Source organism: Molothrus aeneus, chromosome Z, assembly GCF_037042795.1.
Source record: "Molothrus aeneus isolate 106 chromosome Z, BPBGC_Maene_1.0, whole genome shotgun sequence".
In the NCBI taxonomy this organism is placed as follows: Eukaryota; Metazoa; Chordata; class Aves; order Passeriformes; family Icteridae; genus Molothrus; species Molothrus aeneus.
In genome coordinates, this window is record NC_089680.1 from 2,009,892 (window position 1) to 2,032,413 (window position 22,522).

Here is a 22,522-nt window from a genome sequence, read left to right on the forward strand (position 1 = left end):
AAATGTGTTACAGCAAGAAACAGTGCTGAATTTCAGCAACTGTAACCCAGAATTTACAAGTTTAATTTGTAGATGTGACAAACAGCAGCATATTTGATGGAAGTGGAAGGAAAAAAAACCCCAACAAATCAATATTGTTTAAATAATACACTCTATTTTATTTTGTCTTAAAATAGTTTAACCTTTATGCTACAGACTTGTTTCAAAAAACAGAAGGTCTCATCTTGCACCAAAAATATATATATTTATATATATATATATATAACACTCTGTTTTATTATTATTTCTCTCCGAAGACCATTAAATAGTAGATGGAAAATGAGAACTAAATAGTGAGTGTCGAGAAGAATCGAATTTTATTTTTAACTAGAGCCGCACATTTTAAACATTTATATTCTGAGCAGTGATTTGTCTTCACTACAGAAGATTCCAAGTTCACACTCCAGCAATTCAGGAAAACTGCTAAACCCTGAAGGGCTCGAGCCAATGCACACTGAGGTCGATGGGCAGCCCCACACCGACCCCAGTGGGTTCTGGTCCAGGCCCCAAGTGCATTGGTTCACAGCCATACAATGGCTAACTTTTCTCTTTCCTGCTGAGAAGAGCAAAAACCACCCAGGCACGTTTTTGCTCTTTAAAAAAAACCAAAACAAAACAAAAAAAAACCCAAAAAAAACCAGAAGTTAAAAAAAAAAAAAAAAAAAAGGAAATAAAACCAAACTATTTCCTACCTATATCCAGTGATTGCTTTTTTCAGATCACTAGCCTTGAAATTTGTTAAGAGAAAATACATAGTGTTTTAAATAAAAGAAAACCTGCATCGGACTACCATACATGAGCTGTTTAAACAAACACAGTGCACAGTTGGAGGAAGTTTGGTTAGGAGGCAGTTGTTTTTATGTACACGTGGAAGTCACATCATATACAAACTGAAAAACAAGGAGAGACAGTTTGCATTTTTTCACGGAAGGGCTGCAGACGGGGTCCCTGCAGCTTTCTTCACAGCCACTCTTCAGGAGACTCTGTGAAACGGGAAGAAGCAGCCACAGGAGGTGGCTGTTCCAAAGTTACCTTTACAGCAGGAGTGTGAGCCCACAGCTGACGGAAAGACCAGAGAAAGGACGGGCAGAGCAGCACGGAGCCTCTCCCTGCTGCGGGGCCAACAGGATCCATCCATGCTCCCCTCCCTCCCTCCCTCAGGAAGGAAGGAAGGAATTGGTCACTAAAAAACACCACAGGTTTTTCTCGGGCCATGCAAGACACTTATGTTCAATGTTCTAGAAAGCTGGAAATGGGAATATCAATCCTTACCTAGCTGTTCTGTAAAGTGCAGCATGAGCTGTTCTGCTTATGGAAGAAACAGATGTTTGTTACTAAAGATACCCCCCTGCTGGGCTGTTTTGCCTTTATGTGACAACACAGGTAACTCTATTTTAATTTTTTATTTTGCCCACAGATAAAATTAGGGGAAACCAAATAAATTTTGAAAACCAGCCGACACAAAAGAAAAGCAGAACATCCCATGTCCTGACCACCCTTGTTCAGCTTTAAATAGTGAAAAATCTAATGGCAGACCTGTACAAAATTCCCAAGAGAAACTTCTGGAATATGAAGGAATGTTTCAATTGCACAGTAGACATTTAAAATGAATAATATCATCTTGTTAAAGTCAAATCTTTGGTTTTTGCCTTGGGAAAGACTCAAAATGACAGATGAGGGACAGGAATTTCCATGTACACCACAGAAACTGCAGCCCGCTAAAGTGAGTTGTTCCACTGATTTTGGTAAATATTCTGGTAGAAAGTGTTTCCTGAATCTTGGAATTCCCAAAACTAGCAGGAGAGGCATGATTGAAAGCCAGGGAAATGGTGCAGATTACTAATTAAAAAAAAAAAAAAAGTTAAAAACCATAACCTTAGTTTCTGACCCTGATCCTGCAACATCTTTCAGGACAGAGTTTTAAGCACTTGAGTGGCCCCACAAATTCCAGGAACAGGTCCCAGCTGACCACCCTTTTGCCAGACTGGAGCTTTGGAATTTGCTTGGGATTTGTTTTTTGTTTTCTGAGATGGTGAATGACACAAACAAGCAGCAGTAGAGATGGGGACTGTGAGCAAAACGTTTAATTCCTCTTCTTCATCTACTCCAGGCAAAACTCAGATAGAGGTAATGATAATAAGCTATAATTAAAGAGGAGAGGGATGCTGGGCCTTTTTATTACTTTTTCCTGTGCTTTTGCAATGTTCAGCTGTTCCTAAGTCACTACTATTACTATTTTAGCCATTCCAAGCTGTGGGAATTGACCAGCGAAACACAGTAGTCAAGTGGACAGAAGACTCAGCACTGAAGAGTATAAACTATAAATTACATTGAAAATAAAAAAATGTTTTAATTAAAAGCTGTTCAGTGCATTTTTTATGGGCCATTTGCATTAAAGACAATCCCTCCTGCTGGTAACATAACCAAATCAGTCTGGGTAAAAATACTCCTGGCCCAAATTTTGGAAGTGTTGAATACCCCCCAGTTCCACTGAAATCAGTGAGGACACAGCATTTCTCAAAATCACTGATGCTCACACAGCAACACACTAACTTCTACTAACAAACTCAAGATACTGATAAATTAAAAAAGTCCTGGAGTCGGGAGGTGGGGAGCGTGGGAGGACGTAAGTTTGCACGCAGTTATTTCGTTAGGTATACACGCACACGTTAGTAACTGCAGATGTGTTTTAAATTTGGTGCTGTTAATTCTGGGCAGGAATCCTCCTCGGAGAAGGCAGAACCCTCTGAAGTGATACTGAAATCAGACTACATTCCTGTGTGGAGGCGGAGAAACGCCGTGGGTTTGGGTTTCTTGGTGCCAAGGACGGGGCCTCTGGAGGTGATGGTTTCACCGCTCTGTGCCAGGGAGGGCAGGAGGGGAGGGGGCAGAGCACAGTGACAACGGCCTTACAGGAGGTATTTGCGCCTGGTGTCCTCGTCCAGAGTCAGATCCACCACTTCTGGGGGCGAGGACCAGTTCTGCTGGGGAGCCACTGCTGTCCATGGCTGCGCGGGCTGGGCGCTGCCGAAGGGCGAGCCGCGCTTCCAGGAGGCCACGCTCTGGATCACCCCTCCCCTGGGATGCACACACCTGCAGCCAGGAGAGGGACACACACACACACACAGCGTCAGGGACACTGCTCAGCTCAGACACCACACCCCCTCCTCCAGTGTTCCATCGTTAGCTGGTGAGCGCTTCCCTCTCCAAACTGGATTCTCCGCTTGTAGAGCCCGTGGCATCCCAAACACCCAGTGAAATTTAAATTTGGGGATTAAATTATTCCAAAGGAATGCTAGTAAGTGTAACGTGATCCTCCTTAAAAAACATGTGCATGGATCCCAAGGATCTTGAGGAAGCCTGCCCCACCATGTGTAGTACCATGCACAGTTTCCTGATGCAGCTTTACCCATTGGACTTTCTAAAAAGAGAAAAATCTGCAGTGAGGCTGCCGAAGAGAAAATTAAAAGCTATACTGCAATATTAAATCAAAGCCATATTAAAACAAGGAGGTAATGATACTTTCATTACAGTAATTGCAAGAGAGATCTTGCTAATTATGTTATTACAGTCGTTATGCCTGACTTTTTTTTCCTTTTGGTCTTTTTAACTGAAAATTACAAACACGCTGGGAAATGCTCACTGACAACAGTTCAGCCCCACTTCAGCAAAACATTTCAGCTTTAAGTGACTGCAGCCAATGAGACTAAAAGGTGTATCTGAAGATAAGGCTCCAGTGCCCTGCTGAAGCATGATACACAGGTACCTTTCACATAGCATTTTTACCTATTATATCCATAATAGATACATGACAAATGAAGCTCAGGTTAAGAGCAATTAGAAAAAAATAAATGCACAGCGAAAGGTAGAATAATTTTGTGTATGATGAAGTGATGACAGGAATTTATTAGAGGCTTTAGGATGATCACTCAATTTCCAGCTGTAAATCCTGCACAGGCACTAATAAAACTTGATACCTAGGGCTCCAAAAATTGTTTTGCTCTTGTAAGCACTGGTAGTGGCTGCAGCTCCTCCTGGCTGCATGGATAAACACGAGGTGCTCTGGCTGCTGGGGTAGCCTTTTCCCATTTCTTTGTGAAGGCACGTGTATTTCAGGAACTCCAATTTCCTGCACTGATCAAATATCCCTGACATTTACGTTTTATTTATTCCAATTTAAGTCTGTGCTATTTATTCTCTCCAAAACTACTTAGGTTATGCTCAGATCTCTTGGTTCTGGTTGGAGTTTTGTGAAATAGAATGAAAAATCTCATTCTCTGAGCTGTAACTTCTCTGAATATAAATGTCTCATTGCCTTCTCAGATACGCTGCTTAGGTTTAGATGTGATGTTCAGAATGGCTCTTTTATTACTTCTTCTGTCATAAAAACACATACTTAAAGTATGTATCTACAAGGAATCAGCAGTAAGACCCTGGAAAATGTATGGGATTTCTTTCTTTTAAAGCTTTCTTTTAAAGAGAAGTATTTTTAAGCTTAACTGGCAAGAAAAGCTTGTAGGCAGAGCAAATTAAATATGATGTTTGGTCTTAGGGACTGTGATGCACCATTCTGAGAACAGTCCTCAAGTGTTTAGGCAAAGCTAAGACTAACTTTTCTTCCTGAAGATTATGAAAACAAGCCATAAATTACCTCACAAAAAAAAAGATACCTCTGAAAAGTAAAACTGTTTATCCTCAAACTAGTCACACAAGCAGCCAACAGCAAAACATTGAGTCAAACATGAGCTCAGAACATGCTTCCAGTCTACAGCTAAGGGAAGATACCAAGTAGAGGCAATAAAAAACCCAAAAAAGCTCCTAGGAAAAACTAGAGGAAAACTGGTTTGTATGCATGTATGATTTAAAAAAATTCTACTGGTGAAAAATTAAACAAAACTGAAAAATATGACTTGGTGTCCTAAGTAGATGCCAAGGAATATCCCAATGATGAGAAACAGCACCAATTCACTCAGAATCTGAAGAACTACAAACAATGGACAAACTCCAGGGTGTCACAACTCACACCAGACATGGAATTGAGAGCATGACAAAAACCAGGATCCAAACACCACACTAACTAAGCATGCAGAAATTACTGATCAAAAAACTAACTCTTGTCCAAACAACAAGCCCTGCCAGAGGCCCATCAATACTTCATAACTGCAAGCCTAGACCTGCAAGAGAAATAAAACTCTAAATAGGATTCAAACAACTGAAATGTGTGAGGGAGTATTCCAGGGAGGCAGTAAACACAGGTCTGCAGGAGATGGGTACAGGAACAAAGGAAAGCACAGGAGAGTGCTTTTAGGCTGATTTGCTGAAATCATTTCAGTTCTTATCTACTAAAACTCATTTTAAACAGCAACTCTGCATTTAGCTCATGTTTCCATTCCCACAGAGAGTGAGTATTATTGAGGCAGCAGCACGGAAAGCTTTCAAAGAGGGGGCAGAAGCACAAGGGTCCTGTGTGCAGTGCTGCACAGATTTACAGCAGCCAGTGCTGGAGGGTGGATCCACACCCCTCACCATCAGCACAAACACCCTCCCAGCCCTGGGTTCTGCTGCATAAACAGCCAGGAGAGCTGCTGCCTAAGGAATTACCATCCTCCAAAAGAGTTGGCCATGCAAGGACTAGGACTTTTTCCACTGTTCTAAAAGCTAAGACTAAATCCCCTTTCTGGACCTGAAAATTCCCTTTTTTTCACATCCAACAGCACTGGGCTGCGCTCACATTATCCATGAAGTTTCCTGCCTGGGAAATTGGGTCCTGAACTTTTTCTTTCTTCCTTCCTCAAGAAATATGCAGTGAAAGGACAAGGAACTCTCTTCCATGTTCCTCACACCCTTTTCTGCCTCCAAGCACCCATGAGGCAGCAGAAAATTTTAGAAGCAGCTTGCCTGTGTACTGTTTTAACTTGGTTTTATTCCACCAAATTCACACTCCATACTATTAGAAAATGTCAGTTTTGCTTAACTGCTTCATAATATTTTAAGCCAAGGAAAGACCACAGACTAAAAATGATGAGTAACATAAAAAAATACCTACCAGGAAGAACAGCTGCACAGGTTTCTGACTGAGAGAGAACCTCTGGCACCCCTACCCCCATCTACACCTTGACCTCTCTTGAATCTTGAAATAAACCTAAGATTCAAAATGATCTGATTTTTAACCTAAAAGGGATATCTTATGACATCAGCCATTGAAAAAATGATAGTATTTTTACCCCTAATAACTAATTAAATAAAGTGGAAGCTGTTAAAAAAACTTAATATTTTGAAAGGAAATAAGAACCCACATAAAGATTTTCCCTTAATTATTTGCATATTTTTGTATCCTTAAAATCTGAATTTCTGATGTATGATGTATAAGTATCTCAATATTTGGTATTTTTATACTACATATCTTTTAGCCAGTTATATCTTTTAGCAAGTTAATGTTTGATATTGAAACACAACTTTTTCTGAATAACTATCGAGTTGGTCACTTTTAAAGAAAAACACATTCCAAAATCACCATGACCAGCAAAACAGAAAAGTGCAACATTTGCTGCCTTTTGGGCATCACTCATGGATGGGTAACTAGAGAAGTGAAGGTCAGTAGTTCTTTCTTTATTGATTTTGGTATCCCAGACATTCTGATAAAATTAAATCAATATTAGAGCAAGAAACAATAATTCATACCTGGCATGTTCCTGAACTCCAACAATCTCCACTTCGCTATCAGAAGAGGCAATGTTAATTTCTTCATTGGCCTGGGCATTTCCACAAGAGATTTTGTCACCTGGAAGGAAGCCTGGATCCAAACGATCTAGAGATGGGAAAAATGGGAATACAGACAGTGTTTAACAGCTTACATGACCCAGAAATCAGCTGGAAAAGGAGATTCCCAACCTAACAAAAAACCCAAGTTTTTAGATCAAATTTTTCAACTTACAATTCATCACCTGACACAGGAAAACTACTGGATTTAGCCAGTGTCAGCAGCTCTGGTGATGGTGCTGTCACACAAATGTGAACAAAGCCTGACTGTTGCAGGAAGAACAACCAGAATTTCCCAGCTGAAATGTTATGGCAGTCAGAAAGACTCTTATGATAAGAGTCAGACTGTCCCTAAACCTTCTTGACATTGAGAAACAAAACAATCTAAGCAAACATAATGATCCTATAGCAAAAAAAAGCCAATAGGCTGGACGGAAACATCCACGCATCAAGGAGAATTGATTTAATTTCTTTAAATAAAAAACTAGGGGAAACTGGTCAGCAAAAAAACACAGCAAAGCCATCCATTTCTGGCAGTGCTGCTTCACACATCTGCTCTAATATTATTAAAAATACTTGAAAAGTGGTTTATTTATGTCCCATATGCAGCAGGGCTGTTTTTGCATTACAGTTCCTCAATGGCATCCAGTTTGTCAGTCAATCAAACCACAAACCCCCTCTAAATACAGCAAGTGTGGCACATTTTTGCTTTTTCTGCCAACTGCTGCTAAGAAGGTTCTTCACCCCAATTAGAGAATGTGTTGAGTCATATAGGATACTACTTACATGGGAAACACAAAGCAGCTGAAATTATTATTTCTCCCACAGAAAATAGATTCCTTAAAAAATCAGTTAATTAAAAGATATGACTTCTACTCTTTTTTTTTTCCCTCAGGAAAAAGAGAAAATTATTAATTCCACTGTCTCTCTTTATCATTAGCCTGAGGGATGCTGGGCAGCCTTGAAGTAGCTGATACTGCCTACTTCTAAAAAACCACTTGGTCAGCTGTACTACACAGGGAAAGAGTCATTTGTTGAGCAGGAAATTTGAGAGTACGTGAATATTTTATGTGTGTCTAGTTTGAGTGGACACCTCCTCAAAGATGAGAGGAGGAGGAGAAGCAATAATGAACCACAGGATTTCAAAGGTGTGTGAACAAGCAGAACTGATTATACCCCCAGGGACATTAAAAGGAAACAGAAGAAATTAAACTTGAAACAAGCGCCAGGGAAACTTTCTAATGACTGCTTTAAGCAGGTGGGAAAGATGCAAGGAAATAGAATCACAGAATGGTTTGAGCTGAAAGGGGCCTTAAAGCGCACCCAGTGCCACCCCCCCTGCCACAGGCAGGGACACCTCCCACTGTCCCAGGCTGCTCCAAGCCCCATCCAGCCTGGCCTTGGACACTGCCAGGGATCCAGGGGCAGCCACAGCTGCTCTGGGCACCCTGGGCCAGGGCCTGCCCACCCTCCCAGCCAGCAATTCCTAATTGCCAAGAGCCCAAAATCTGTGCCTGCCCTCTGGCAGTGGGAGCCATTGCCTGGGTGCTGTCCCTGCAGGCCTTGTCCCCAGTCCCTGGGCAGCTCTTGTGCAGGAGCAGAGACCATGCTGCATGTGCCATTTCTGGAAAGCCAAGACCCTTGGTCACTGGATCAGGGTTAGCAAGGGAAGGGAACACATGCCCTGCAGGTACCTGAAGGAGGAATTTCCACCTCACAGGACAAAAACATATTGGTCAGCTGAACTTAAAACAAATTAATAGCCCACAGATAGTCTCTTCCCAGCATTGCAGTTGAGCTGAACATTTATTGGCAAACATCACTGACTGCCAGAAAGCCCAAAGTGGGTCATGGGTACTTCTTTAAGTGGATGGGCAGACTGTGAAACATGAAATGAAAGTGCTCAGAGGCTTTAATTCACTTCCCAGGGGCTTCACATTGCCTGAGGGGAGGGTTGGATTGGACACTGGGGAGAAATTCTTCCCCATGAGGGTGGGCAGGCCCTGGCCCAGGGTGCCCAGAGCAGCTGTGGCTGCCCCTGGATCTCTGGAAGCGTCCAAGGCCAGGCTGGATGGGGCTTGGAGCAGCCTGGGACAGTGGAATGTGTCCCAGCCTGTGGCAGGGGGTGGAATGGGATGACCATGATATTCTATAATATAATAAAATAGCTATTAATATAATAGCTATCATTTTACTGCCTTCATTATCTTGTCAGGGTAATGTCTGGCAAAGGAGCAAAGCAGACCAGCTCCTAAACAGTCCCAAAAAGTATCCCCAAAGGTATAAATTTGCGTCCTAAAAGAGCTTCCACATATTACCACAGCTTTAAGTTCAGACAACAAAAAGACAATTACCAGTAGCAAAACCATGATTAGCAGAGTAAATACTGCAAGAGTAGCTGAGTATTAATCAGGATTATAGCACAGACAGACAGATTTACAGCCTCTGGCCATACAAATTTCATGCCCACACTGTTAATTTCTTTGCACAAACATTAGGATGACGCCCAAAGTGATGTTTTGTTTGCCCTACACCACCAGAGCTTGCAAAAGAGCCCCAAATATTTGCCCATGCACAAAGATGTGATAGTGTAATAAGATTCTTCACTTTGATAGAGCTGCTGATGTTGCTATTTTCCCATGGGAACACATTCTTTTAAGTCTGCTAAACAAGATGCTGGCTGAAGATTACACTTGTGAACCACATGCAAGATTTGAAAATTCTGCTTTCCCAATGTGCAACCCTAGACCTGGTAGGAAAAGGGCAGCACTGGCAAAGGTGCAGTCAGATGTGTACTGAGGCTGCAGGGTAAGGTGTATGCATGAGCAAACAGAGATTCATCCTTTCAGCTGCTGACATAGCCATAGAACCAGGACCAAATCCATATCAACATTCCCAGGGATGAAGAAGTCTCTTGATGTTTCCAGTTTTCTTTTACCTGCAAGTCCCCTTGGATATACATGGAGGAAGGAAAAAAATTCCTACCTGCACTGCAGCATTTTAAGAGAAAAGTGGAAGAAAGCTTGGTAAGAAACATTACCTTTTATTTCCTTATATTCATTTGGTGTACTTATCCATTAGTGCTATGTAATACAGGTGATTTCAGCTGGTCTAATTGTTTAACAAATCCCTTAATAAAGAACTGGGATTTCAAGAGGTCAAATAGCTATCAGTCAGCTGCTGTCCTGCAAAAAATAGCAGTGAGCTTGGAAAACAAAGGCAAGCTTCAAAAAGGCCTGGAACAACATCCAGCCATGGACCACAGAGAAAATAATGCACAGAGATTCTCATACTCAAATTGTGCACTTGGAGACTCCATAGTAATGGAGCATCTCTTTACCAAGCACCACCTAACTGTGTTTCTTTAAGCCTTAGAGACAGTGAAAAGCAGCTCAGAGCCTCCACAACACTCCCCATGTGGGTGCCCTGTAGCAGGAGACCTTAGGGAAACAGCACGAAACACAAACCTGTTGTGCTCCACCAGGCAAGACTTATGTGTCTAATGCAGCCTGAAATCCTAACATGGGAGTTAAGAAAAGGAGTGGAAGGGAAGTAAAACGTTGGTATAAAAAGCTGTGGGATGAAGCTGATAGAGAATGATCCCTGCGAACATCCAGAACACTGTCCAATTTTCTAAGGGGTATTGGAAATGCAGATGGAATATGGGAAGAATTAACAATTGTATTTTAGAGATACAAAGAGACAAACAAACAAACAAAAAAAAAATTAAAATAACCCCCATACACAGGCAATCCCAATCCTAAAAATGAGATTAGGACCAGTTGACTAGCTGGTGGCATGGGTTGTCATAATCAATCATTCAAGATTAGGTCACTTTCATTAAAAAAAACCCCCACCACTAAAATCCCAGATCTAAGCTCCCTGTATTAATTAGAAGGAAAAGAAGAAGAAGAAAAGTAGTTAAGAAAATTAATGTCAAAAATATATTGCAGGAATATTTGTCAATTTTTATTATTTGTATTTTGGAGTAAGTGTCAGACCTTTTTAATAAGCACCTGTCCTATTCTCTCACAAAATCCACACAGAGAGCTTTTACAGCTGTATAAACTATAAAAACATTGAAAGCAAGAAAGGGAGGCCCACCAACTGCAATGCAGGCAAAAATGTCAGAGAATTTAAACAAACCTGTATCAGCACTCATTTCATTCAGCAGCCCTCTGGTTCTCCAGGCAGATCCTGAGTCTTGATTTCCTAAAGAATTATTGTGCTCTTGAACTACTGCAGCCGCCAACAGATTGTCCACATTTACCACTTCTGGGTCTGAGTTTGTGTCTGATATATCATAGTGAGCCACCACAGGGGGTCCATCTGCAGGGGAGAAAAGCAACATGGGTTAGAAACCAGCACAGACTGAAAGACACCCCAAAAAGTACAAATAATTTTGTTTAAGGATTAATGCAACATTCTACATGAAGCTCTTGAAGTTACATAGTGGTAAATTATATGAATTATTAAACTTCAGTTAATGAACATAGCCTGAGATTACAGAGACATTTTGACCTTTGCATACACAGAAAACACAAGTGTCAGAAACACACGTTTATCAGAGTATCAGTTATTTGTGTACTGTCTTTTACATTAACACATAAACATCTCCATATCTGACAATGTTACATTTACAATCTTTAAAGGATAAAACCTCCCGTTTAAAAAAAAAAAAAAATCAATCACAGGACATTAAATTGGGCAGACAAGATATTTATCTAGAGAATTTTACAGAAGTCAAATGACAGCTTACATTATTATAGGGTTGATTGAATAAAACTAACTTTTTCATAAAACTGATCCAGTGACAATGAATTTAACATTAGGCAACTTTCTTTTCATAACATTCACCTGTCAAGAACAGGGAAATTTTTAAAAATTGCAATGTTTTTTGGTGGTGTTTGTCGGGGTTTTTTGTAAGATCAAGAATAACAAGAAACAAAATTATATTGTACAGTGATAAATATGCTTTTCATTCAACATGATTGTCATATGAATTTTTGGCACCATAATGAAGGAGAAAGAGGGAGATAAAACTGCTTACATGATTCTGTCCTTGAGGAATAACAAAAAGCTATTTTTGATCTATTTTGTTAGGACCAACTAAATTCTTTGTGATGCTTGAAAGTAACTTTTAACTGGAAAGCATGCTAGAAACAGAAGAGGCTCAGGAAAAAAACAGGCAAATTCAAGACAAAGATTGATGTGGAAGAAGAGAGAATGGGTAAATAATGCAATTCTGAGAGGGTGCGAGTGTTTTAGCTCAAACGCCTTGCCCCATCTGCAGCTCACTGACTCAACATGGATGAAGGTGGTTGGAGCTCCCCCTCCCCAGATGAGAGGATCAAAACTTTCTTTGGACCAAGGCTTCATCCACACAAATGAGCAAAATGGGCCAAAAGCACAAATGGGACAAAGCTCAGCATCTTTGCAGTTCTTTAACTCCAAGGAGATTCTTGGAGTTCTGCAGCTGAGCATCTGCAGGACCTTTTGTTATGGGTGTGATACATGGAGGGTACAACTTGTATGGGATAATATAAAATAATCATAAACTCAGAATGTGTTCAGGAAGACAGGACTTTCAGAGTTACAAAATGACTAATGAAATATTTTGAAGTGATAAAGAATAAAATGAAAAGCCTTAGGAAAAACTGGTTTCTTTTCCGAGTTTTGAGTAGCTGTTGAAGACAGAAAGAACATGATGAATTAGAAGTTTCAAATTTACTTCTCTGAAAAGCTGTTCTTCTGAGGTTTTAGAGCAGATTTTGGTTTTAGGGTTTTTTTTTGGAGGGGGGTGTTTTTTAGAAACTTACTGCCTGAAATAAAACTCAACTGACTATTTTCAGAAACCCCTACTTTGTGATTAGCAACACAGTTCATCAGAGAGTGACATTTTGCTTAAGTCGTACTAAAGATCAGTTTTGCAACAAGGTATGAAGAAATTCACAAAATATTTCAGACCTGCCTCCAAAACAACAATTCCATGAAACAATGTTACATTACAAACTTAAAACAGACCCAACAAAAATAAATGAGTAGTTAAATGCCAATGTATTAAAGACCAAACTGTTCGCAACATGAAACACTGATGATTATGACTGGAACAGAATTCCTGATAATTAACTGGAAGGCAATCTTTGTCTTTTTAAAAGGCAATTACAAAATAATGGAATACCGAGTTCAGAATTAAGCTGGCTGATGTTCAGTTAATTATTTGTGACAGCTGATGATTAAATTACATGCAGAAGTTAGGGCTGGACTGAATCATGGGAGGCATGTTTTCTTTCAGTCTTATCATCAGAGTTCAGCGTGAACATATATAATGTGAGCTGTAAAAATAAACAGTCGAGTGCAGAAGATACGAGGGTCAAGTACAATATTGACTATTTGACCATTTTTTCAACAGGTTATCTAAGATTTCAGGAGCTTGGGACTGTTCCTTCAGGCCTTTGTTTCTCTCGCTTCTGACTCAGACCTCCAAAAGCAGAAGCGAAATTTGATTTTTAGATAGACGTGTCCACACGAGTAAAATTGTATTTGGACAAAAGGCACCAATAGTCTCAAGTCAAAATTGTACCACTCCTACATGTATAATCATGCAAAAATGTATAATAAATGTATATACATGCAGAGTGATATTCTCATCACCTACCCATAGAAATAACTTGTGTGAAAGTCTTCATCAGTAGGAAATACAAGCATAAACTTGTTATCTGTAGCTCCACTCTTGTATCTTCCACACTTCCAAAGAGCACACCTTATAACTTAGCTTAAATTCAGTATACATCAAACAGACAAAAATATTTTCAGTATAATTTACACACTGTAATTATATTTGTCAGGGTAATAGCCACCAATTTAACAATCTGGAAAAAAGAACCCCAAACAAGGTGCCTATTTACAAAGCAAGCACAGCAGAGATCTATTTTTGCAGTTCTCAGCCTTGCCTTTCAGGATCAGATCTGGAAATTTGGAAAGGCCCCCAACACCAGGTTTATCCATACCTATCATCAGTAAATGACTAACAAAGCCAAGATAATGGCCACCAGACTGCAACAAATCCTCAGATTCCCCATATTTACAAAAAAATAAATAAGCATAAATGCTCATATGTGTTTAAAAAAAAAAATCAACAAAAACCAAACAAAACCAAACAATAAAGAAGTTGCAGGCAACAACAACTAGATGGAAGTTGCAGCAAAGGCATATTTAAAAAAAAAAATCTTAAAAAAATCCTCTGTTCCCAAAAGCTGTTTCCTTTTCAGGGCTGCATGGAAGGGACAGGAGTGGTTAAATTTGGAAATAAATAATACTTCCCTAGCCAAGTATGTGATCATCCAGTGATGTGATGCAAAGTGAATGAATGGTACCAAGAAATAATGACAATTGACTTCAGCTAGGAAATAAAGTGAAAAAATGCTTTTAGGTTGAAAAGGTAAAAAGGATTAACTACAACCACAGGTAAAATTCACCATCTTTTCTTTATAATAGAGACACTACACGTAATTACTGACCCTAACAGAATTTCAAAAGATTAAAAAACAGACATCAAGACAAAGCATGCCAGAATCAAAACTTAATGTAGAACAGTCAGGAGGTTCCCTGGTCAGTAATTTAAAGTATCTGCTTTAGAAAAATTACATCTTTTGAGAACCCAAGGTAGCTGGAAGAAGTACATTTCCCTGGTGACAAGCACTAATTCATTTCTAAAGCAATAAATGCTTGAAAAAGGAAAGGCTGAAAGTTAATAAGTACCAGCAGCAAAATACAGCTGTTGACATTTAATGCTATAAGGGGGGAGGGAAAGCCTGCTTTCTTTTTCTCTTCCCCAAAGAATTCAGAGGCAGAGGTCATCACGGGGACAGCATTTCCAAGTGTCCAACTCTCCCTTAATTTACACAGCTCATCACAACTAATTCCACTCTGAACAACTGAATCAGAACTCCCATACACAAAAATCCAGGTCTACACAAACCAATTCTCATTTTAAACTTGCAACACAGAAAATTAAATCACTTCTCATCTGCTACCTGCTCCCTTGCTTTTCTTAGAGCCACATCTCAACACTGAGCAGCCTAACCCATGCTGTAAGGTCCACACTCCTATTATCCCTTACTTCATTATAATGGCAGCACAAGCCAAAAAAGGGGAACTCAAGCGTAAAATTTCAGCTGTAGGTTAAAGGCAGCCATTCCATAAGAAGAACTGTCCCTTTGCACTGCATGGGCTACTTGTCATTGCAAAGGAAACACAAGATATTAGCTGGCAGAACCTGAGTGGGGAATTAAGTCCTTGAAATTTGTGGAGACAGGCTGAGAGCTGCAGGTGTTTGGACTCCAGGGACACCTCAGAGCCCCTGCCAGGGCCTCCAGGGGCTCCAGCAGAGCTGCCCAGGGACTGGGGACAAGGCCTGCAGGGACAGCACCCAGGCAATGGCTCCCACTGCCAGAGGGCAGGCACAGATTTTGGGCTCTTGGCAATTAGGAATTGCTGGCTGGGAGGGTGGGCAGGCCCTGGCCCAGGGTGCCCAGAGCAGCTGTGGCTGCCCCTGGATCCCTGGCAGTGTCCAAGAACAGGGCTTGGAGCCACCTGGGACAGGAAGGTCTCCCTGCCCATGGCAGGGGATGGAGTGGATGAGCCTTAAGGTCTCTTTCCACCCAAATCATTCTATGATTACAAGTCATTATTTCTCTTCACCTTTCTTATATTTAGGCATGCTGAGCAGAGCTCATCACCTAACCTCCTTCCCACCGCAGCCAGAGAGAGAAAGTTCAGAGTCAGATAAGCTCAGCCTGGAAACTGCAGCTTGGAGCATCAAGAGCACAATCTCCCCTCATTTCCCAGCAAACAGAAAAAGCTTAGACACCACCTCAGCCCAAGCACCTCAATTTTACAGTGCTCAAGTTCCACAAGATGAATTCCAGCCTCGGGGATGGGACTTAAAATTTGCAATGTTTCCTCTATAAGTAGAGGAAAAACCACTGAATTCTCCAGAGGACCATCTCGATTAAAATAAATCCAAATTAAACCCCGAATTTTGGTGGTCTGAGCTGCTCATTAGTGTCCCTGCAAGGAAGAGACATGGAGCCATATTTAGGTATGAATATCACCCCAAGTTTTAAGACACACAGACCAGTACAGTAATAAAAGCAACAATAATTACAGCACTTTGTTCTTACAAAAAGCTCTCCATTGGTGTATCCTGGAGAACTCCGAGGTGGTTATTAACCTCCTTTGTCCACGAGGGAAACTGAGGCAGGCAGCAGCCTGCAGCTTGCTCAAGGCTAAGGAGCAGAGGAGCTCAGCGTGGCTGAAAACAACATTCCCCTCCAATTACTGGGCTATTTTTAACTGCTGAATGTTTGAGGAGTTTAGAAGCAGTGCTTAGGAATGCTTTTGGGAAAGGTGCAAATGCTAAAAGGGCTGCACACAGAGCCCTGGGAGACACAGCCTCTGCCAGCCTCACCTCCACCTCCTGGCTGTGAGCACGGGCACTGATGGTCGCAGCCTCACTACTCTAACTGAATTCATTTCTATGGAACAAATGAGAATACTGAGATGTTTTAAAGTAAATAAAGACCTAAGAATGCCCTCATTTACACTGGATGCTTAAATTTAACAGATAACTCCCATTTGCTTTCAGATTACACAAAACATAAAATGGACTTTATAACCTACATAATTTTTAAGGGCAGATGACCACAATCAAAATAATATACTGATACAAAAACTGCAGGGTGAAGTGACAGCCTTTTTGTTTCAGATAAGCAATACAAACCTGGTATTAATTAAAACATGACCCAAACCTGCCATTTCAAAAGTATGTGCAGCTCAAATGGCACAAACTACCTGAACCCTCAAACAATTCCCAAAGGGGAGTGGGAGCTGGAGATTTGTGCTTTCTTTTGTTGTTTAGCAACATGAAAGACTTCATTGCTATTTAGGTTTATTTATTTATTCCAGTTACAGTAGTTACATGTCAAAATTTACAGGGTTAAGCAAATAATACATTGTAAGTACAATAAAAAACAATAGCAGTGTAACAACATTCTCTCTAAAATCATAAAGTGAACTTTATCAGTGAATCCACTTTCCTGACATTTCCTTTGTTTTACACAGTAAAGCTTTTCTGTTTGGTGTTTCTTTTAACCATAATAATAAAATAAAATCAAAACAACATGATCAAATTATTATCAGTTTTCAGACTGGATACTTTTTAATATATCACAAGAAAAGAAATCCCAAAAATTCAAGTCTTGCTAAATAACATTCATACTTTCAGGCTTTTTGATGACTGGATGGAAAATATCTTGGATTTAATTTAGCAAATTATGAATGAAGATAACAAAGCATTTTTCACTGTGCGTTAAGCAAAGGCACATGGAATATGGCTATGGACTGAGAATACTGGGAAGTGGAATTCACTTTGTATCTCACTACAGGAGTTGTCTTCTGTGATGCTGCCTAACAATGCAATAATTATGGTAGCAGGTATATCAACCAGATCTCTTCCCCAGTTTTACTTGGAGAAGTGTCTCAGGAGGGTTTTGGAAATCGTTAGTCACATCCTTACATAGCCATGGTAGTTAAAGAAAGTAAACAATTCCCTGTGTTAACACAACTTCCATTAGGAAAAGGCAGATAACATGCACCCCTGCAGAATATATCATATTTTCCCCAGCACAAACTGCACCTTTCCATGGAAGGACTGATACAGCCTCTGATGGTCCAGACTAATCCCCTGCTCCATCGCTCTGCGCTTGAAACCCCTGCTAACTTAACAAGCCTATTTTCCCATGTGCCTTCATTTTGCTGACCTAACACCAAGAGACTAATGAAATTTGTGAGAAATACCAACTTCTGGCTTCGTCTCTCGCAAGGTACTGTCCATCTCTATCAATCAGCCTGATTATTTTGGCTTCTAAGTACAAATCACACAGTGCATTTGTTCTAACACATGTAACTGCAGTGGTCACAGTGCAGACCCTCATTATTTCAAAAACATCTACTCAACTGGCCTGAATTACACACCCCCATCAGGCAAAGGCTCCCCTCAAGGTCAGCTGGAGGATTCTCTGGACAAAAAAAAAAATGCAGAATGAGTTCAATTTTTAATGAGATTAAATGCCAGCCCCATTAAAACCAGTAGAAATTTTCTACTACTATCAATGGGGCTAAAGTTTAATTTCTTAATGCCCCTAAAATATTATTTATAAATTTATCCACATACAGTATGTGGATACAGAAAGAGACAAAATACATTAAAAGAGAAAACATTGATAATAAATATGTTCCAATTTGTAACGTAACTGTCAAATATAATCCCCTTTCATTGAAGTTAAGATTGGTTTTTCAGTCCTTACCCCAGCAGCTCAGATAAAATAACCCAACAATCCTGCACAAACACTAAAAGACATTGAGCTTAAAAAAATAAATGTGTATTTCTGCCTGAATTGTTTTGTCCTAGTACTGTTAAAAATGACAATGAAAGTTTTAGATTTTGACTCTTTTTTCCCTGCACTGTTATATTTGCAATAGAAAATCTGAAAAAAAGTTTCATTGCCTTGAGTTTGTTTAATGTTGTATGTAAATTTTTTACCTAAATAAAACCTGACCATTTAGATATTTATCCTTACAGACCTTCTTCACCCCACTGAAAGGAGCATGAATGCCTTGGGAAGAATCTGCAGGCAAGCCTGCAAAAACACTGCACACTGAAGCCCCTGGACTTCCAGGAACTCGTAAAAAGGGACTGATCCTAGAAGGAAGTCCTTTTACTGCAATGTCATTTTGACATTTAGTGAAATTTAAACTGAGCCTTTATATAAAGGCTTACTTCTTGTGCACTTGCACAAAAAACATAAAACCAAAACCACTGTGTTTCACCTGCTGCTAAACTCCAACTCTGGGGTTGTAAAGGTGCTCCATTGTGCCCAGGCTGGAACAGCTGCCACATTAAAAAACACATAATTCAATATTTTAAGTGGTAATATAGCAGCTGAACCAGAGCAGCTGTGGCTGCCCCACCCCTGTCAGTGTCCAGTGCCAGGTTGGACAGGGCTTGGAGCAGCCTGGGATAGAGGAAGGTGTCCCTGCCCATGGCAGGAGGTGGGGGTGGATGAGCTTTGAGGTCCCTTCCAACCCAAACCATTCCATGATTCTGTGAACAGGCCAGTTAGGTTTAAACTGGCACAACCATCCCTGGAATTACACCAGTCTACACCAGCTCACCTGACTCGATGCATCTGACCTTTCCAAACCATAAGTAAAATTCCTTAAAGGAACTAAAATGTTTCTTCACACCATTCTGAAGTACAAATCCTGGGGCAATTAGAGAAACTCTAAATTATCTGTGGTTCTCCATGTCTGTGCAAAACTCGTACTGATTTCTACTTGTTAAATGTGGTGGTTTTGAAGTAGTTTGATGAGATGTGAGCATGAACACACATTCAAAGTGTAACTCAGGGTTGAAAAGTGGATGAGCTTTCTTCCAATAGTCCTAAAGTAATCTTAGAGAAGTCAGACTGTTTCCATGAGATACAGAATGGGTAAGATAAAAATTTATGTTAAAATTTCATCTGAAGAAATTTTAACTCCCTGAGGGTTTCTAGTCGAAGCCCTTTGAAAATAAGAGCTTATAATGGAAATTGTGACAAACTCAACTGCAGCCATGTCATAAAAATATAGAGAAAATATTCCCAGGAGGCAAAAAATATAAAATCTGAAACTATGTGTTGGGAACCTGTTTTCTCAAAGAGATGCCAAAGACTGTCACACACAGGTAAAACACAGATTTATCACTAGTATTGGTATCTGGAGGTTGGTTCCTCCTGGATTCGGAATACAGAGCAAGAAGAGAATTGCTCCTGTTTATGGGCAAATCCTTCACCAGGCAGGTTATGCTACACCTGAACTACAGAAAGGTGGGGTTCCTCTCTCAGCTTCAGGGCAAACACACTTCCCCACGTGGAAAACCAGCTCATGGAGCAGTGGAAAACCAGCTCATGGAGCAGTACCCAGCTGTGCACACTTTTCAAAGGAGAGGGTTTGTGACAAAGCTGAAGATTTGGGTCTGGTCGTGAGCCAAGTGGAAAGAGTGAGGAAAGGAAATATTATTTATCATTTACAAAACAATTTACAGCCACTGATCTTGCAGAAGTGTTTTTAGCCTTCAAATAGGTAGCTTTTGTGGGGAAATGAAGTTGAAGTTGTATCTAATAGGAACTATTCCCCCAGTCTTCTGGAAGCCTTGAGATAATTTTATCCTAGAAAGAGTACAGCTTTAAAGTTTGTATGTTCAACTTCTGTCATCCTCTGCTTGTTCTTTTATGTTCACAGCTGTTTGCATTGAAAATAACAGTTAGCAGTGATGGAAAAAAGAAAATGTTTAAATTTTTGCCTCCAGTAACCAAACACAAATTTTTATCTATTCATACACTGAATTATTTCAATTTTTTTTTCTTTTTTTTTTTTTTTTAAGAACAACCTGACTAAAACATTGAAAATTTGCAGAAATTTCACTGGCTACATATGTAATTAAGTTATTATCCATTTATGAGATACATATGTAAAGGTGTTTCAGTCTGAGACATAAATAAGTTCAACTGAACTCCTTACACAATTTGTTCTGAAATACCTAATTGTTCCATTTATACTATTTTACAAAAAAATACTATGGGCATGCTTACAGACATACACATTAAAATAAACCAGTCACTGCAAAAAGCTGCTTCTGCATGCATGGGAAGATTTGTAAAGTTGTCATGCTTTAGAATATTCTGCTCTTATTATCATCATAAAGAGATTTTTTAATATATATATATAATTATATATTATATATATATATCATCTATGAACACCAGACGGATCCACTTTGGTGAGGGCTGTTTTATCAGCAAACACTCTTCCCTGAAGAATCTTTTTAAACAGATGAGGACAAGCTTTTAAATTGCAATCAAACACAGAACAACTTGTTTAACTTTCACCTGAAATGCACACAATTTCAGACAAGGGAGTTTTCTAACAAGTTCATATCAAAATCTTTGTATCAAAATTATGCATGAAGGTGATCTGAAAAGACTTTATCCCAGTACTTAAAAATTATCTCCTGCATAGTCTTTCAAACAGATACTCTGAAAATAACACAGGTCTCTAACCTAATTTTTTTAATGAAAGCATCATATACTTTAAAAAAAAAGTCAATCTAGGGCAAGAAAAATGTTAAAATACCAGTGTAGATATTATACTGATAACAAAAAGTATTTCTGGAGTTCCTGTTACAGGTTTGATCCAAACTGTCACATAAATTGATGGAAAAACTCCCATTGACTTCAGGGAGGGTAAAAAAAGCCTGACCTACAGAAGATACTGTGGTTACTCCCAACAGGAGGAAAAGAAAGTAAACTAAAATAATTAGGGAAAAAGTGACTGTGGTTTAAAAAGCAGAGTAACTGAGCTAAAGGACACCTAAGCGTTTTCTTTACTTAAACTGTGGGCTTTCATTTTCCATTGTAAAAATTTTTATTTAATTTTCATTAGAAACTTCTATCAAGTTCTACCTGATTAAAAATATAAATTTTTTTGTAGCTACAGAGAAGTTACTTCACATGAAGGAAGGCCTTATTGGAGAGGTGACCCAAAAATCCCTGTGTGTGTAGCAATAATAGTAAGAATTAAATATTTCTAATATATAGTTTAAATTAATCCTACTTTAAACATCAGTTTCAAGCCTGGATAACTATTAGTACAAAAAAAAGAACCCACAAAACAGTAAATTCTTGCCTCACTTAAATGAACCTGATGCTGTGGCATTCCCCATCACAAGTAAAGAAGATTTCAGTGGTGTTCACGCGTGGTCCTCCAGTGTGACCCAGGCCAGCAGCTATCAGACCACCACGGTGTTTGCTTATCAAGCCTTCCTTTAAATTCCTGTGCCAAGGCTCAACCCATCCCCTGATGGCTGCTTATCTGAGGGCAGACAGGATTGTTTTTATTCCAGTGTGAAGGATGTGGCTGGGCTGCATCCACAGGAGGAAGCGGCAGCTGCTCTGTGTGCACAGGTTGGGGTGACTCATCTCACCCCAAGTTATCTCTTAGGGACCGCTGATAAGCCAGGTTAGGGACAACTCATGGGAGAGAAAGACACTGCCTGGAGGCATCCTCGGTGAGCCTTATCTCTTCCCACTGAGACCCAGGGAAGAGCAGAGCAGGCACCTGGAATTGGTGCAGATGACCTGCACACAGAGCCGTGTGTGCAATGTGCCTGTGCGTGCACACAGGTTAAGACAGGCACCTCCATAAATACACCATGTGCAACACAGCAGTGACACTGATGAAAACCCCGGACAGAGACTGAGCTGCTGAATGGGAGACAAAAAGGAATTCAATCTGCTGTGCACGCTTGCTATGGACAGCCAAATTTTTAGGGTACGGTTATTTATTAGTTCTGCCTAAAAATCAATAAGCTAATGTGTGGCAAGGTCAAGCTGCAAATCTTGAGAGTAAACAGAGAGTTAAGGAAATGTCATGGGCCTGGATCTCTAGGGTGCTTTATCTCTTTAAATATAAAACTTATTTCCTTATACAAATGTTTTAACATGCAAAAAGGGCATCTGGATGAATACCCTGAATGCTCCTATTGTAGCAAATACAGCCCTACTGCTTTTGGGATATCTAGACATGGATTCTAAGTTATATTGTCCCAAGTTTGGTGATGAAA

At 39.9% G+C, this 22,522-nt stretch overlaps 1 protein-coding gene across 1 annotated transcript in view; it reads right to left on the reverse strand.

Annotated features, from left to right (window-relative positions):
* Positions 1-736: 736 nt before the first annotated feature.
* The window catches only part of ARK2N (arkadia (RNF111) N-terminal like PKA signaling regulator 2N), a 44,068-nt gene continuing 22,282 nt past the window's right edge, over positions 737-22,522 (reverse strand). Inside the window, exons 3-5 of the mRNA XM_066569621.1 lie at positions 10,945-11,127; positions 6,721-6,847; positions 737-3,132 (exon numbers count right to left, since the gene is read on the reverse strand). Coding sequence (XP_066425718.1) covers positions 2,949-3,132; positions 6,721-6,847; positions 10,945-11,127 — 494 coding nt within the window. The 3' untranslated portion in view covers positions 737-2,948. The remainder of the gene's footprint in view (positions 3,133-6,720; positions 6,848-10,944; positions 11,128-22,522) is intronic.